At 44.1% G+C, this 16,990-nt stretch overlaps 2 protein-coding genes across 3 annotated transcripts in view; one reads left to right on the top strand and one right to left on the bottom strand.

Moving 5' to 3' along the window:
* The window catches only part of TOPBP1 (DNA topoisomerase II binding protein 1), a 318,299-nt gene that overhangs the window by 188,269 nt on the left and 113,040 nt on the right, over positions 1–16,990 (top strand). The gene's annotated exons all lie outside the window — the stretch shown is intronic.
* The window catches only part of LOC121002866 (dnaJ homolog subfamily C member 13-like), a 29,169-nt gene continuing 13,152 nt past the window's right edge, over positions 974–16,990 (bottom strand). The window contains exons 7-11 of the mRNA XM_040434496.1: positions 11,599–11,778; positions 11,374–11,514; positions 5,604–5,747; positions 5,424–5,523; positions 974–1,900 (exon numbers count right to left, since the gene is read on the bottom strand). Coding sequence (XP_040290430.1) covers positions 1,803–1,900; positions 5,424–5,523; positions 5,604–5,747; positions 11,374–11,514; positions 11,599–11,778 — 663 coding nt within the window. The 3' untranslated portion in view covers positions 974–1,802. The remainder of the gene's footprint in view (positions 1,901–5,423; positions 5,524–5,603; positions 5,748–11,373; positions 11,515–11,598; positions 11,779–16,990) is intronic.

Raw genomic sequence — 16,990 nt, forward strand, 5'->3', positions numbered from 1 at the left:
GGCATAAGGCCATCCTTCATATAAGATAGGCCCAGGGGCTATCCATAGTACTCAGTATATTGGGCAGACTAGATGGGCCAAATGGTTCTTATCTGCCGACACATTCTATGTTTCTATAATAAATCATATATTGCTACATTAATCCCTTAATGCTAAATTAACTTGTCTGATCTCAGAAATCGAACCGGCACAAATGCTCATTTTTGCGGCACAAACGAATGGTGTATTTCTTTTTTGAAATTTAAGAACATGGGGTGGAAAGTGGGCGGGTCTTCATAAAAATCTAACGCGCAATATCTCAGGAACCGAACCGGCATAAAGGCTCATTTTTGCGGCACAAACGAATGGTGTATTTCTTTTTGAAATTTAAGAACATGGGGTGGAAAGTGGGTGGGGTTTCAGCAAATCAAGCGCACAATATCTCGGAAACCAAAGCGGTGCAAACGTTCATTTTTGCAGCCCAAATGAATGGTGTATTTCTTTTAGAAATTTAAGAACATGGGGTGGAAAGTGGGCGTGGCTTCATAAAAATCTAACGCACAATATCTCGGAAACCAAAGAGGCACAAACGCTCATTTTTGCGGCACAAACCAGCACAAACGAATGGTGTATTTATTTTCATCTTTTGCGAACATGGGGTGCCAACTTCACACAGGTGGAGTAGACTCATGGTTGGACTGGAAGTCACAGCATCATAGATCACCAAGATGCAGTGAGTTCGGGTCAGCCAAGCTCCAGTCTGTCTGGGAAATGTGGAACGTTTTTCTTGGACCACACACACCTGTGTAATTACAATTACCCAGTGTAATTACAATTGCTCGTCTCATTCACTTCAGCTTAGACTAGACACGCATAGATCTGTCAATCATGAGTCGCAAACATATCTGTACTAATGTTAGTATCAATTATATGTATAAAGTATCACACAAAATGTGTGAAGGGATTTTTATATGTGGCAATAAAAACTATATACAACAGAATCATAGTTTTAATATAAAAATTTGTAGGCAACATGGCAGCATCTGACAGAAGTTCCATTAAGGTCATTATTTCCCTTTATTTTCTTAAAATTTTCTGTACAGGGATGAATGATCTGTATAATGTACATTCATAGAAAGCTGTATATACTGAGGAATAATGGAGGAATCATCTCACTATTACACTAGGCTCTTACATAACAAGCTGACATTTTGATATTCACTTTTATTTATTATTTGGTAAAGCTATGCTGTACATGGGAATATCATCGTCTCTTCATTCTCGAGAGGATAGTGTTAAGGATTTATAAAGGACACAGTTCATGGACTGAACACTGTAGGGATTCCATACTTTGCAGTGAGCCCAACCACTTCCAACATGGCAGAGAACGGCAACATAAATGCTCTTTCATTCTAGACCACAACTTTACCAATTCTTGGAATATAAAACTTAGAAGGAACAGATTATTATTACTTCAATTCACAGTCTTGTAAACTAATACAAAAGAAACAGAATGTGCTTAGATACAAAAGGAAAGACAACAGAACAAGTATTGTGACCAGACGGCTGATTCGGCTGAGTGTTTTCATGGTATGTTACATATGCTTCATCAGGATCACATCTCCAATGAATTTTTTTTTTTTATCCCTAAATAAAAATATATTTATTACAAAAAGGAATAACACTTTGCTTTAAAACAAGGAAGGCAGAAAATAAAGTCCTTTGAATCAACCCTGGGGTGGAGGAAAACGTTTACAGTGCTTTTCCTCGTGCAACAAGCAGGTCCTCCTTTTGAGACTTCATTGGTGTAACATCTGTGTTGATTAGCCAAGATCTCCTACTTCATGGTCCACTGGTGGTGGCACATTGGGCATAACTGTAGATGAAGTCCCTGCAGTAAGGTAGCCAGCAACGCCAGGTCCTGAACAAATTACGAAGACTATATTAGCTTTATGTCCATAGTTTTTATTTTAAAAGTTATTCAATTTACAAAGTTTTTCCTGGTTTTCCAGGATTTTTAACTGATGACCTATCCTCACTCCTCTGAACGCGGCTGCCTTCTCACAGCTCACCAAGCGCAGCGCCGTACATAGTATAGTGGCTGTGCTTGGTATTGCACTGAGCCCCATTCACTTGAATAGGCTGAGCTGCTCCTAGGTTACGTGATCGATGAACATGTCATCACTTGGCCTAGGAAAAGCAGAGAAGACAGGAGCGCCGCTGCCTTCTCAAACAGCTGATTGGCGGGGTCGGATCCCCACTGATCAAATACTGATAACCTATCCAGAGGAGAGGTCATCATTAGGGATGAGCGAATCGACTTCAGATGAAACATCCAAAGTCGATTCGCATAAAACTTTGTTCTAATAAACGAAGGCACGACAGATTCTGTTCTCGATATTTTGTTCTGCTGAAAGATAAGCCACAGTCAAAAGTGTCTGCTTTACTATTGTACTGGTGGTTTAATTACGGTCACCACATCAGTAACTGTCTTTGGTGTTTCTTAAGGACTTGATCTGAGAAACAATGGATTACACAAAGCATGCAAATAACAAGTAATGTAAATGAAATAGACTAAACACAAACCAATGGGGGTGGAGGGCTGGTAAAGTATATGCAGTCATGTCTGGAGCACAAGATGCATGAATGCAGCAGGTGCAACAAGCATTGTACCTGTGTTACAGAGCTACACAGCAGTTAGCAAGCTGCCAGGAAGAGAGCATCTAAAGCCCACTTCTGAGATGAAGGGGGCTGCTACCAGTAAGAAGGGAAGGAGAGACACCTGAAGGAAGAAAAGTAAAAAGCAAGGGTAGAAGAGGTTAGGAAGGAAGCAGACAGGAACAAGCAATAAGGACATACATGTTCACCATCTTAATGGACACTCACACTTAGAGAAGCTACTGACAGAATTTCTAAATGTCATGTAATGTTTTCTTTTGTCATTTGCTAATGCCTCTCTGCACAGAGCCATTTCCATAACAGGTGTCCTGCAGCTGAATACAGGCCAAGATCTGGATACCACTTGGTAAAATGGTGATACAGAGGATAATGTTACATCAATCCTTCAGTAAGTTCTGCACCAATTATACCCTTCACATTATGCTGTGCAGTAACTGCATTTGACCGCTGCACCAGTCATGTGCCCTACATATTGACATCACGATATGGCACGACATCACTGCTACAAGTGGGGGACAACTGGCATTGAAGCAGTGGGGTTGGGGGGGGGGGGCTGAACATATGTTGATTATATTTTGTAATTTTAATATATATGCAGTTGCTAAAATGATTAACAACCAGGCTGCCCCTTTAATGCCAAAATAGGTTAAGAGTGCACAATCAAGAAAGAAGTACAGGATTTATACAGATAAACAAAGGTACAGCGGCTTTCCTGTTTTTTTAAATCCCTCTTCCTACGGGTTGGAAATAACCAGACCCGTGTCGCAGTAGTGCCTCTACATGTGGTTTAGAGCCATTTTAAAAATATAAATTTCCCCATGGATGATAAATTAGAGCAAGGAAAAATTACAGCAGTTGCCCATAGCAACCAATTAAAAGGGTATTCCAGTTATAACAAGTTATCCCCCTTTCCACAGGAAAGGGGATATGTATCAGATCGGTGGGGGTCATACCGCTAGGACCCCCATCGATCACGAAAATGGGGCCCCCATACCCTGAGGAGCCTCCAGAAATGGACAGAGCAACTGGTGAAAAATGTACACCGATGCTCCATTCATTTCTATGGGAGGGCCAGAGATAGCCGAGTACTGTGCTCAGCTATCTCCGGCACCCCCATAGGAATGAATAGAGCGACGGAGCACGTTTCCAACCAGCCACTTCATCCATTTCAGGAGGCTCCACAAGGTATGGGACCCCCGTTTTCGTGATCATGGGTGTCCCAGCAGTAGGACTCCCTCCAATCTCAGTTATCCCCTATCCTGTGTCATAACCGGACTACCCCTTTACGTTGCGGCTTTCATATTAGACAGCTTGAATATGATTAAATGGTATGGATAGCTCCTCCTCCTCCAACTCCATGCCCTTGTCTGATAAATCTCCTCCTTTGAGTTATGGAGATCTACTATTATCAACATAACCTAAGTTGATATCTATACTTTTTTTTTTATATAAAACCCTCATACACAGAGAAAAACTCAAGGAAAACCACTTTATTATACAAGCAAGTTCTGAGCTGCAAATCTCCAAAAATTTAAAACGGATACTGATCAATTCCAAAACATTCCACATAGGGGGTTAAATAAGCATGCCATGCATATGTTCTGTATTAGAACTGTATATATTCATGAATGCTATCATGTTGAGCTTTCAATTAAAATGTACAACACCTACTTCTCGCTACAATGATAATTAAATGGTGTCCTTTCTTTAGTATAAAGCCATCAGTGGTTTGCTGAAGCTTTGAGGTATAGAAAGATATGATGAAGTATTCCATCTAACTAGCTAAGCATGGTTGTTGTGGATCCATTCTACTTAAAGGGGTTGTCCCACCAAAAATATTCTACAGTTTTCAGACCAGCACCTGAAACGGAATACTTTTGTGATTGCATGTAATAAAAAATGTAGTATAACCACTGACTTATTCAATGAAACCTATCTGTATAGCACCACTTGCTGTTTGCCCTTTTTCTAAATTCTCTTTCCAGCTCACTGAGTTTGACATACATGCTCAATTCAATCCTTCAGCAGAAAGGACATACCCCCTAAAAAAGTGAAATAAATCTAGCAGAGTAATTGGAACAACGAATGAGGAGATCTCTGGATCCATGTGAAGTACATGATTGCTTCTAGCTTTGTTAGAAAGAGATTGCCATGTACTATATGATATCCGATTTTCTTTTTCACATTGGTTTTTATTAGGATGGGGTTTTCTATTTTTTCTTCCACAAATAGAAAAAATATAAAGCATGCACTAAATATTTCTTGTGGATTTTTTTGAATTAATTGGTATCGTTAGTCTGTACTCAAATGATCAATATATTTATGTATTAGAAACATTGTGGTAATACCTAAATTGTAAAGGCATTAAAAAGGGGCTGCCCCAAATGGACAGCCCTGAAAGACTGTAGAGACCACAGTGATTAGGTGGCTACTACAGGAAAAACTGGATATTACATGGCACCCATTCAATGAATGTAAAGTGCAGAGTATGCTTTTTGCAAAAGCTCTCTGCTATAGCTAATAGAAAGGGGTCCTAAGTTGGTGAATTCCCTCTATGATATCTATATGCCCCAATACTGAATAAGCATATTGGCAGTAAGGTTGGGGCAACCCTTTTAGCTAAGGAAGGCCACCAGCAAAATGGTGAATGCAACTCTGAACGGCAGTACATGCATTAAATCAGGATCAATACAAGCCACAATGCACTTATGAAGTTAGCCAATTTCGCAGTGATTGAGGTAGAAATTCCAAACAAAACGGCTTACCAGTGAGGTATCCTGCTGTTTGTGATTCAGAAATGAACAAGTCATGTTTCTGATCTTTAAAGGCACTCCATACAGAGGATCGAGACAGGATTTCATTTACCTAGACAATACACATGACATTACAATTTACTAGAAATAGAGGTAGGTGCATACATTACATTATTGCTGAGGATTACTCACCTGTTCTCCATACTGTAGGCTACGAGTCATGGATTTCAAAGCTTTAACTATCTGAGCCTTTGTGGCTGCAGGACTTTCTAGGTTCTCAAGACCTTGACCCTCAAGCAATCTTAGTAAATATGGAACTAAATCTGCTTTCAATGCCTGGAAAATATGGGAATATTAAATTGTACAGTAATCAGTTGTGACACTCTTCAGGTAAATAAAAAATAAATGCATTTAACAGAACAGAAAAAAAAAGTTAATTAACAGAATATATCCTATAGGAAATCTACCTCTGCTTGCTACCTTTTAAATGCAACATCTGATGTAAAGACTGTATGTAGAGTAATGTTCCAACATTGTAAAAGCAGACGCACCAAGCATGTTATGTGATGTCATAATATTTATGGCAGTCACAGTGTCTGGTGTTGTGCATTTTCATAAGTGTACAATGTATCTGATGATACTATATTCAATATGGATGATCATTGCCTTAACCAGCATGTGATCAGCATGAACCTGGAAAAAACCAAGATGGGTTCATGGCAAGTTCAATGTGTTAAAAGTAAATATATAGGGAGCGTTATACTTCGTATTATTGTTTAGAGACATGGATTTATCTACACAGGTTTCTCTAAACTTGTCTGTCTGAGGAACAATGGGTGTTTCATGGCTAAACCATGATCTGATAAGAGACGTCCATAAAACACATCTGGTGTGGAACAGATATCTATTCATATATTCACATATAGATATATATATATTCCTGTGTGCATTCATTTAGCGTTTGAACTTGTTAATGATTCATATATACTATGTGATATTGATGTATTATAACCAAATATTATTAATGTATCTTTATATGTCTGTATCTCATTGAGAGGATATATTCTAGGGGATATAGAGAGTGTTTAAGTTGAATTTTCTTAAATAGGGTTTATTTTAGAGGAGCTGATGTTATCTCAAACATCATTACTCAATAGCTAAGACAGTTAAGATACACAAACCAGGAAAAACCATTATACTCTTATCTGCCCCATAAATTCAGGGATTAGGAAAACTTCTGATACCGCCAGTCAGTCTGAGCAAAGTGTCAGAAAGAGTCCCTCCTAATTGATTTAAGGTGGAAGAGATCAGAGTATAAGTGGTATAATAAAGCAATATAATATGTTAATTCTTAAAATATTTAAAATTGTTATGTGATACAACAGTGCCATCAAGTGGTAGATGGGCAGAAGTTTCTAAGGAATGTCAATTAAATGACATCATTCCCATGTTTAACATACGTCACACCCACCTTATCTAATTGGAAATCCCTAATCCAAGAGGGGATGGGCATAGATAAGGATTGGAATATCTGATCCAGTTTTGGAAGATCAGGACACTTCACAGACACTTCACAAAAGAAAAACTTCACAAGGACTTCACAAACACTTCACAAGGATTCATTCATCAGCATCACTTCACACGTCAGGAACGTACCACAGGACGGGACATATCTAAATCTTGGAAAGCTGGGTCCATTCTAAAAGCTCTTTATCCCAAAGCCAGGTGATAATGTATAATGTATAATCTATTTCATTTGCAGTAATTATAAATCGCTCCAATTGGCATATAGTTGAGACCCCATTATTAGTGGGTCAATAGTGTTAAAACAATAATTTTATGGGAAATTTTAATGAACGTGCACATCATTAGAATTTCTGTAATATTGCTATCAGAGTGGAATCTCTGATCGGATTTTATTATCCGTAGTTAGGCCAATGGGCGTATTTATAAGGTGTCTCTTACTGCCATATTCTTTGATAGAGCATAAGGGATTTTCCACAGATTCATTTCTATTGTACTGGTGTGCAGTAGCTAAAAGTGGTCCATGGAGGGACACCTGGCAAACTGGTGACAGGATCATAAGTGGCAAAGGCTCACTCATACGGATGGGGTGTAAAAGCTAGTCCACTATACAATAGAAGAAGCTGTGTTGTTCTAGCACTGAAGCTACAAGGTAACAGCTGATCGGCAGGGTGCAGGTTGTCAGGCCCCCTCTGATCTGATAGTGATGGCCTACGCCATCAATAACAATGTCCTGGAAAACTCCTTAAAGCAGTGTTCCTCAACTCCAGTCCTCAGGGCCCACCTACTGGTCATGATTTGAGAATATTCCACAAAATGAATACCTGTGGTAAGTCCTGAGGCACTGACACTAATTATATAACCTGCTCAATACTAAGAAAATCCTGAAAACATGACCGGCAGGTGGGCCCTGAGTTGAGGAACCCTGCCTTAAAGCCCACCTACTGGTCATGATTTGAGAATATTCCACAAAATGAATACCTGTGGTAAGTCCTGAGGCACTGACACTAATTATATAACCTGCTCAATACTAAGAAAATCCTGAAAACATGACCGGCAGGTGGGCCCTGAGTTGAGGAACCCTGCCTTAAAGCATAATGCCATACATGTACGGCATGTGCTGAGCCAGCTCCATACATGGTGGTTGCCAGCTCTATAATACAGCAGGCACTGTGCCGCAATGACGCCGAAACCAGTCATTTTACCCCTCAGATGCCATGGTCAATAGCGTGAGTTTAGGTAGAGGGAGGGGGCTGAGGCTCCTATCGGTCTTGATGACAGTCTGGGGCCTGCTGAAGGTTCCAGGCCTGTCATGGTAAGCTGCCTGTAAGGCATCATGCACTGGGCCATTCCGTGCATTGGGGACCGCAATTTGCAACATCCGTGCGGCAGCCGGGACGGATCAAGACCCATTCAACTTGGGTCCGCATCCGTGATGCGGTGTGCACATGGCCGGTGCCTGTGTATTGCGGAACCGCTGTATGCGTGGCGCAATATGGCCACGGCCAGTCAACGGCCCTGTGCATAAGGCATAGCTTCACAGGCAGGCAATTAAAATGTCATAGACGATAATAGTTTTCTATTATGGTCTATGGGACAAGCAATTAGAAGATCGCAGGTTATAACTCCTCTAAGGGAGCTAAAATTGTGAAAAAAGTCCAATATATCTTTTTTTAAAATATAAGTATATACAGGGAGTGCAGAATTATTAGGCAAATGAGTATTTTGACCACATCATCCTCTTTATGCATGTTGTCTTACTCCAAGCTGTATAGGCTCGAAAGCCTACTACCAATTAAGCATATTAGTTGATGTGCATCTCTGTAATGAGAAGGGGTGTGGTCTAATGACATCAACACCCTATATTAGGTGTGCATAATTATTAGGCAACTTCCTTTCCTTTGGCAAAATGGGTCAAAAGAAGGACTTGACAGGCTCAGAAAAGTCAAAAATAGTGAGATATCTTGCAGAGGGATGCAGCACTCTTAAAATTGCAAAGCTTCTGAAGCGTGATCATCGAACAATCAAGCGTTTCATTCAAAATAGTCAACAGGGTCGCAAGAAGCGTGTGGAAAAACCAAGGCGCAAAATAACTGCCCATGAACTGAGAAAAGTCAAGCGTGCAGCTGCCAAGATGCCACTTGCCACCAGTTTGGCCATATTTCAGAGCTGCAACATCACTGGAGTGCCCAAAAGCACAAGGTGTGCAATACTCAGAGACATGGCCAAGGTAAGAAAGGCTGAAAGACGACCACCACTGAACAAGACACACAAGCTGAAACGTCAAGACTGGGCCAAGAAATATCTCAAGACTGATTTTTCTAAGGTTTTATGGACTGATGAAATGAGAGTGAGTCTTGATGGGCCAGATGGATGGGCCCGTGGCTGGATTGGTAAAGGGCAGAGAGCTCCAGTCCGACTCAGACGCCAGCAAGGTGGAGGTGGAGTACTGGTTTGGGCTGGTATCATCAAAGATGAGCTTGTGGGGCCTTTTCGGGTTGAGGATAGAGTCAAGCTCAACTCCCAGTCCTACTGCCAGTTTCTGGAAGACACCTTCTTCAAGCAGTGGTACAGGAAGAAGTCTGCATCCTTCAAGAAAAACATGATTTTCATGCAGGACAATGCTCCATCACACGCGACCAAGTACTCCACAGCGTGGCTGGCAAGAAAGGGTATAAAAGAAGAAAATCTAATGACATGGCCTCCTTGTTCACCTGATCTGAACCCCATTGAGAACCTGTGGTCCATCATCAAATGTGAGATTTACAAGGAGGGAAAACAGTACACCTCTCTGAACAGTGTCTGGTTCTGTGGTTGCTGCTGCACGCAATGTTAATGGTGAACAGATCAAAACACTGAACACAAAACACAGAATCCATGGATGGCAGGCTTTTGAGTGTCCTTGCAAAGAAAGGTGGCTATATTGGTCACTGATTTGTTTTTGTTTTGTTTTTGAATGTCAGAAATGTATATTTGTGAATGTTGAGATGTTATATTGGTTTCACTGGTAAAAATAAATAATTGAAATGGGTATATATTTGTTTTTTGTTAAGTTGCCTAATAATTATGCACAGTAATAGTCACCTGCACACACAGATATCCCCCTAAAATAGCTAAAACTAAAAAACTGAGTTTTTTGGGTTCATTGAGAACATGGTTGTTATTCAATAATAAAATTAATCCTCAAAAATACAACTTGCCTAATAATTCTGCACTCCCTGTAAGTATTAAAAATTCTAATCATCCTCTTTCCAAAATTTACATTTAGAAATAAACAATAAAAAAATTACCATAACAGTTGTTGCCGTTTCCGAAAATGTCTTAACTATTAAAATCTAAAAATATTTTTCCTGTGTGGTGAAGGACATAACGGAAAAAAACAACACAATCTGCCATTTTTTTTTTCACCTTGTCCCACCAAAAAATTTAGATTTTGCTCATTCATTGGGTAATCAGCAGCAGTATTATACTGCCAGATCATCGCTAACGAGCTTGTTAGCGATGATATGGCAGACTATCTGCCAGTCTAATACACACTTAAGTATATTGGAAACTTTCTTCTGCAAGCAAGTTAAGATTAATTAAGGTGGGTTGATGGATCTCAGAAAATCCCTTTAACTTTCATAATGCAAGATATCTAGACATAAACAGATGGGCGAGATATTGCCCATTTTTATTTCAACTGCCCATATGCAGCCTATACTATTTTACAATACCACAGAACACTATTGTGCTTACTACTTGTTTGCATCCCATACTTGGCCTGTTTGGCTGATTAGTAGAAATGGTATCTTATGTCTACAGTGTGTTTGACACAAAGCGTTTCAATAGAACGGTATGTAACATTCATACAAAAATACCAAGTAAGGCTACTTTCACACCTGCGTTCGGGTGTCCGCTCGTGAGCTCCGTTTGAAGGGGCTCACGAGCGGTCCTGAACGCAGCCGTCCGGCCCCAATGCATTCTCAGTGGAGGCGGATCCACTGAGAATGCATCCGCCTGCCAGCGCTCAGCCTCCGCTCAGTGAGCGGACCCCTGATCGCTGCTTGCAGTGTTCGGGTGTCCGCCTGGCCGTGCGGAGGCGAGCGGATCCGTCCAGACTTATAATGGAAGTCAATGGGGACGGATCCGCTTGAAGATGACACTATATGGCTCAATCTTCAAGCGGATCCGTTCCCCATTGACTTTCAATGTAAAGTCTGAACGGATCCGCTCAGGCTACTTTCAGACTTAGAAAATTTTCTAAGTAATAATGCAGACGGATCCGTTCTGAACGGATGCAAACGTCTGCATTATCGGAGCGGATCCGTCTGATGAAACATCAGACGGATCCGCTCCGAACGCTAGTGTGAAAGTAGCCTAAAAAGATCTTATAAATGTGTGATTAGATATTAATATACTCTATGATCAAAACAATGTTCTACAAAAGTTTTCTTACTTGTGCCACCAACTCAGTTTGCTCCTTCTGGAACATCCTATTAAGTGCCTCACAGGCTATTCCAATCATGTCTGAGCGTTTTTTCATCCCGCACATGAAGGGTCCAATTGTTTCTAGTGAAGCCATTGCTCGAACACATAACTAAGATAAAACATGGAGGTTTAATGAAATAGAGATCATGTGACAATGAATGCAGAATACTATCAAAAGAAATATAGTACAAACCTCATTATCAGTCATAGTGTGGATAACCCGTATTGCACACTTTGGAATGGCATTGTTTTTGTGGTTCAAAGCCTGGAGGATCTTAGGCTGGTGACCCAAAGGTGGAACTTGATCCAGTAACTGAGGCTGAGCATTGAACAGACAGACTGTTGCTGTAGTTACAGTTTCTAAGGTTTCACCCTATAGGACAAATACAATATTCATTCATTAATTCCATCACACAACAACAAAAAATTTGATTTTTTGTACTCACCGTAAAATCCTTTTCTCGTAGTAGGCATTGGGGGACACAGCACCATGGTATATGTCCAACTACCACTAGGAGGCGACACTAGACATAAAAAGTGTTGGCTCATCCCCGTTGGGCTATACCCTCTCCACAGGCACTAGACAGATCAGTTTGTACCGAAAGCAGTAGGAGAGAGAAGAAAGGCAAGGAACCAACAACTCCCGTACCGGGAAAGATCAAGAGACCAGCCCGGAGAAGAGGAAGTAAAAAACATAGGGTGGGATCTGTGTCCCCCAATGCCTACTACGAGAAAAGGATTTTACGGTGAGTACAAAAAAATCTAATTTTCTCGTGCATGGCTTTGGGGGACACAGCACCATGGGATGTCACAAAGCAGTCCCCGAGGGTGGGAAATGAACAGCCATGCCACCGGTTGGGCATACAGGTGCAGGAGAACCATGTGACCCAACAGGAGAAATGCACGGAATAGGCAAGAAGCCTCATAACAAGGGAGAAACCCCAAGGAAGCAACAGCGAAGACTGCCAGCACCCCAGGACAAATGCCTGGGAGAAAGTCCCAAATGCAAGAAGAAGGCAAAGGGGAACACCCAGCTCAGCCAAAGGCTGGAGAGAAATTAGGACAGCATCGCGTATTGGAGCTACCTAACATTCTAATTGTCTCAGGCAAAAGCACAAACACCCTGTGGCCAACCCTTGACAGGCCAGGGGAGTAAGGAAACATGAAATCACTGAAGGCCAAATGAGTGAGGGAAGCCATAGCAAGGCTCACATGTGAAGGGAGCAGGTCTCCCCTCACCGCAAAGCAGGTGATGAAGTGAAGCGCCCTATTAAAAGGAGAAAACCCCAAAGACGCTAAGGGAAACCGCCAACCCTTGGAAAGGGAGGGGGTTGTAAGTAAAGGCCAGGAACAGAGAAAAGATAAGACCGGCATCCCAAAACCAGGAGACGAGGAACGAGCCTCTGAAAACAAAATATCGCTGAGAAGCGCAAGACCGGAGAAACTCTGGCCAAACGAAGTATCAGGGATAAAGGGAACCAGATGCAGGCCCAGGAAATCTCAGCGGGGACACACTGGAGTGAGGGAAGCCATAGCAAGGCTCACATGTGAAGGGAGCAGGTCTCCCCTTGCCGCAAAGCAGGTGATGAAGTTAAGCGCCCTATTGAAAGGTGAAAACCCCAAAGGCGCTAAGGGAAACCGCCAACCCTTGGAAGGGAGGGGGTAGTAAGTAAAGGCCAGGAAAAAAGAAAAGATAAGACCTGCATCCCATAACCAGGAGATGAGGAACGAGTCTCTGAAAACAAAATATCGCTGATAAGCGCAAGACCGGAGAAACTCTGGCCAAATGAAGTATCAGGGAAAAAAGGGGACTAGAAGCAGGCCCAGGAAATCTCAGCAGGGATACACTGGACTGAGAGACATGGGAGGAGAAGGAGAGCACTCCCAACAGTCTAAGGAGGAAGGTTCTACCAACAGGAGGGAGTCCCTCCCAAAGGAGACCATAAGGTAGAAATGCAAACCGTAGCACTAAACCACTCAATACCAGATACTTGACGTGAGAGGATCGGAAGATAGACACGAATCCGAAGAGGTCCAAGGCTATTGGAACCTACAAGGGGAACAATCAACCCAGGCCCCCCCCAAACAACGATTATCATACAGAATCTGTGTGGTCAAATGAACAGGGACCGGGACTCCAGAAAGGAGTACCCGGTATGGGCTCACAAGGAACTGAACCACCAGAGGACAACAAAAGCCAGAATATCCAAGAAAAAGTGAAAAGAACCACCATATGGGAAGGAATTGGTCATGGACAACTAGCCATTCCAAGAATAGTGGCTAGCAATCTGCATACATTGTCCCGGAGAGGGCAAGTACAGCGGCTTGGGTTGTACCACTAAATCGACAGACACCCATATGCATAAGGAATGGCGAAGTCGCTATGAAAGAAACTGGGTATGACTACAGGAAAAGTAGAAACCAGCTGCGACCGACATACAGAAGACTCCCCGGGGGAGAAAGTACCTGACAGGCGCAGACAAGGTCCAACGGGACTGCCCTCTGTCATATAGTACAACTAAGCAGAGAATATAAGGGAACACCCGGACCCAGAAGGAACTACGGAACCCTGTCCGATGTCAGAGCAATCAACAGAAAATTCACCTACCGGGCAGGTGTGTGGCGCTCAGTGGTTCTGTCCCTGACTCATCAGGAAGGACGTCCAGCGAGGATAATGTCGCTGACTCCAGAAGGATTCCGTGTGGCGGAGGACATCCAGTGATGACCGAAAACTGCTGCAGCGGCCGGTGCTCACCAAGCTACGTACCCCAACAAGGAGAAGATCCAGTGGAGATCACTGTACTCCACCAGGAATGGTCCGCCCTGTAATAGAAAACAACGCGAGTACTCCTTTATAATATGGGGTAACGCGGAGTGCCGCAGACAGTAGTATTTTATAGGGATGGCAAGAGCAACCTTAGCACAAAAGCCAACAACCACCTGGCCATGGTGTAGGGAGCGTGGTTGTATGTGGACCACCCACCAGATCAAAACAGATCAGCCATATACAGGGTACACCAGAAGTAGCACTAGACCGATAAGGTGGAGGTGGGGGTTGGGTTGGGCTGGCCCACCCCTGCCAGATATGGTTACCATGTACATGCTGAACCAGGATAGCCTGTTGTGGACAGTGCCTTGAGAAAGTACAAGGAGACCATAGAGCACGACAATAACGGAGTGGCAGATGTATGGAAGAACCAAAAAGGGGAGTAACCAACATCCGCAGCACAGATTACAGCCCGGGGAGGGAAGCACCCAGTAATACAGAAACCGTGTGGGCCACGGATTGCACCATAGGGTCCAGCATGTGGGATACTAAAAATACTCGCCTAAAACAGAGGTAAAGTGGCTGCATGTTGCACTCTAAGGAGAGTGGAAACAAAGCCACAGCATCCGGGAATGCGACCGCATTTGGAGGGTACAGGTCCTAAACCTGTAAGGTAGAAATACGGCTGTGTAGTGCAGAGATACGACCAGAAAGGTGCAGTGGGTACAGCATCTGGAGATGGTAGAGGTACTAGATTTAAGATTAAAGTGATGTGGCCGCATGGTGCACCCTAGGACAGGAGAAGTGCAACGGCTACCGCGTTAGCAATGGTACCTATATTCCGCTCGGGAAGGGGAAAATAGGGCCGCACGGTACCACAAAGAACGACAGGTGCACACCACAATTAGGTAGGTGCAATGGCAACTGAAGGAGGCCCTCTATTTCACCTGAAAAGAGGGAAACAGGGCCACATCAACAGCATCTGGAGATGGTGCAGGAATTTCAGCTATGAAGGAAATAAGATGGCTGTTTGGTGCACACTAAGATGAGGTAGGTGCAGTGGCCACAGCAATACAAAGTGGCCTCAATATCTCGTCCGGTAAGGGAGAAATAGTGCCGCAAGGTACACCATAAGGCCAGATAGGAGCAACGGCTACAGCCTCTGGAGATAGTGTAGGTACTCTACCTATGAAGGGAGCAAGGTGGCAGCTTGGTGCCCACTAGAACCAAACAGAGGCAATTGCTACAGCAATTGAGAGTGGCCTCTATATCTCGCCCGGAAGGGAGAAATAGTGCCGCACAAAACACAATAGAGCTTGCCAGGGATATTGGATACAGCATCAGGAGATTGTGTAGGTACTCTACCTATGAAGGGAGCAAGGTGGCTGGAAACAGACAGGTGCAATTGCTACAGCAATTGAAGGCGGCCTGTATATCTCGCCCGGTAGGGGGAAATAGTGCCGCATGGAACACCATAGAGCCAGCCAGGAGTAATGGCTACAGCATCTGGATTAGGTGTAGGAACTCTACCCATGAAAGTAACAAGGCGGCTGGAAACAGACAGATGTAATCGCCACGACAATAGAAGTCGGCCTGTATATCTCTGGTACAGGCACTACAAAATAACCTTTAGAGGCTGAGAAGGGTTACCTCTGTGCACGTTTGTCTTGACCTCACAGAGGGATTCTGTATGGTGGAAGACCGCCTGATGCTCTGTTCCGAGGGAATCGGTGCAGAGATGTTCCCAGAGGCAACTGACAGAGAAGGCTTCGTCACCAGCCTCAGGCCTGTCCTGGGGGCGACCCGAGGAGGGGTGGAGCTAAATGAGACCACCCGAGGTTGGTCTGTGGGCTACTCCTTGCGTGACCCTGTAACTGAGCGTGCCCCATCAGCAGGGAGGACCCTGGGGGGGAGGGGGGGAGACCGCAATTTGAAAGGTAGCGGCCCAGCGACTCCGCCAGGGATTGGGAGAGTCAGGCAAGGTTCCCATGGTTCGACAGGGAGTGAGCCCATTCAGGGGGAACCTACACAAAAGGGTGGGAGGGGGGACAAGCTGACCATATGGAAACCTCCGTAGACAACGGACGCACGAGAAATACGTGACGATCCGATAGGGAGGCTGGGAGAGGAGGCCCTCAGAGCAGCAGGGCTGTCCTATCTAGCCCCGGATGCCACGTTCCCAAGAGGTGCTGCAGCAGCTATAGATCAGGTGGTCAGGGCTGCAGGAGAATGAGACAATTGAGAAAAGGGGGGGGGGGGGAAGGAGCCTGCATAAGCAAATCAGCCAGAGGCTGCCTACCAGACCCCAGGAGCTGTACAGCACGCCCCATGCAGGAGAGCAGCAAGATGGCGACCCGGTGAGAGAAGGAGCCGGCAGCCGGAGGAAGAAACGCTCCTCTGAGACAGAGCAGGGAACCCGTGCAGGAGCTGGATTCGACAGACAGGAGAGGCCCCTCACAGGCTCCCCCCACGGAGGGGAGGAGACAGAGCAAGCCCAGGAAGCTCAGGAGTGGGCGGGTAGTTGCGGCCTAGTAGGCCCGAAAAGCCAGGGCCTCAATTAGTGGAGCGCGGCCGGGGACGAACGGCCGCGATCGCGGAAGTGCACCGGAGCTGCCGCGACAAACGGGGGCCAGGTGGGGGAGAGAACTGGAGAAGTGACCCCCAGAGAGAGAAAAAACGGAAGGCCAGGGGGGCCAGGATACAGCTAAGAGATGCAGGTATCCAGGAAGGGAGGAGAGGGGGAAACGCGCCCAGGCCTGGGGAGGAGGGTGGGAGACCCTAATCTAAGGGAACATACTCACCCTCAGACGTCTTCAGG

This window comes from Bufo bufo, chromosome 5 (assembly GCF_905171765.1).
Source record: "Bufo bufo chromosome 5, aBufBuf1.1, whole genome shotgun sequence".
NCBI lineage: Eukaryota > Metazoa > Chordata > Amphibia > Anura > Bufonidae > Bufo > Bufo bufo.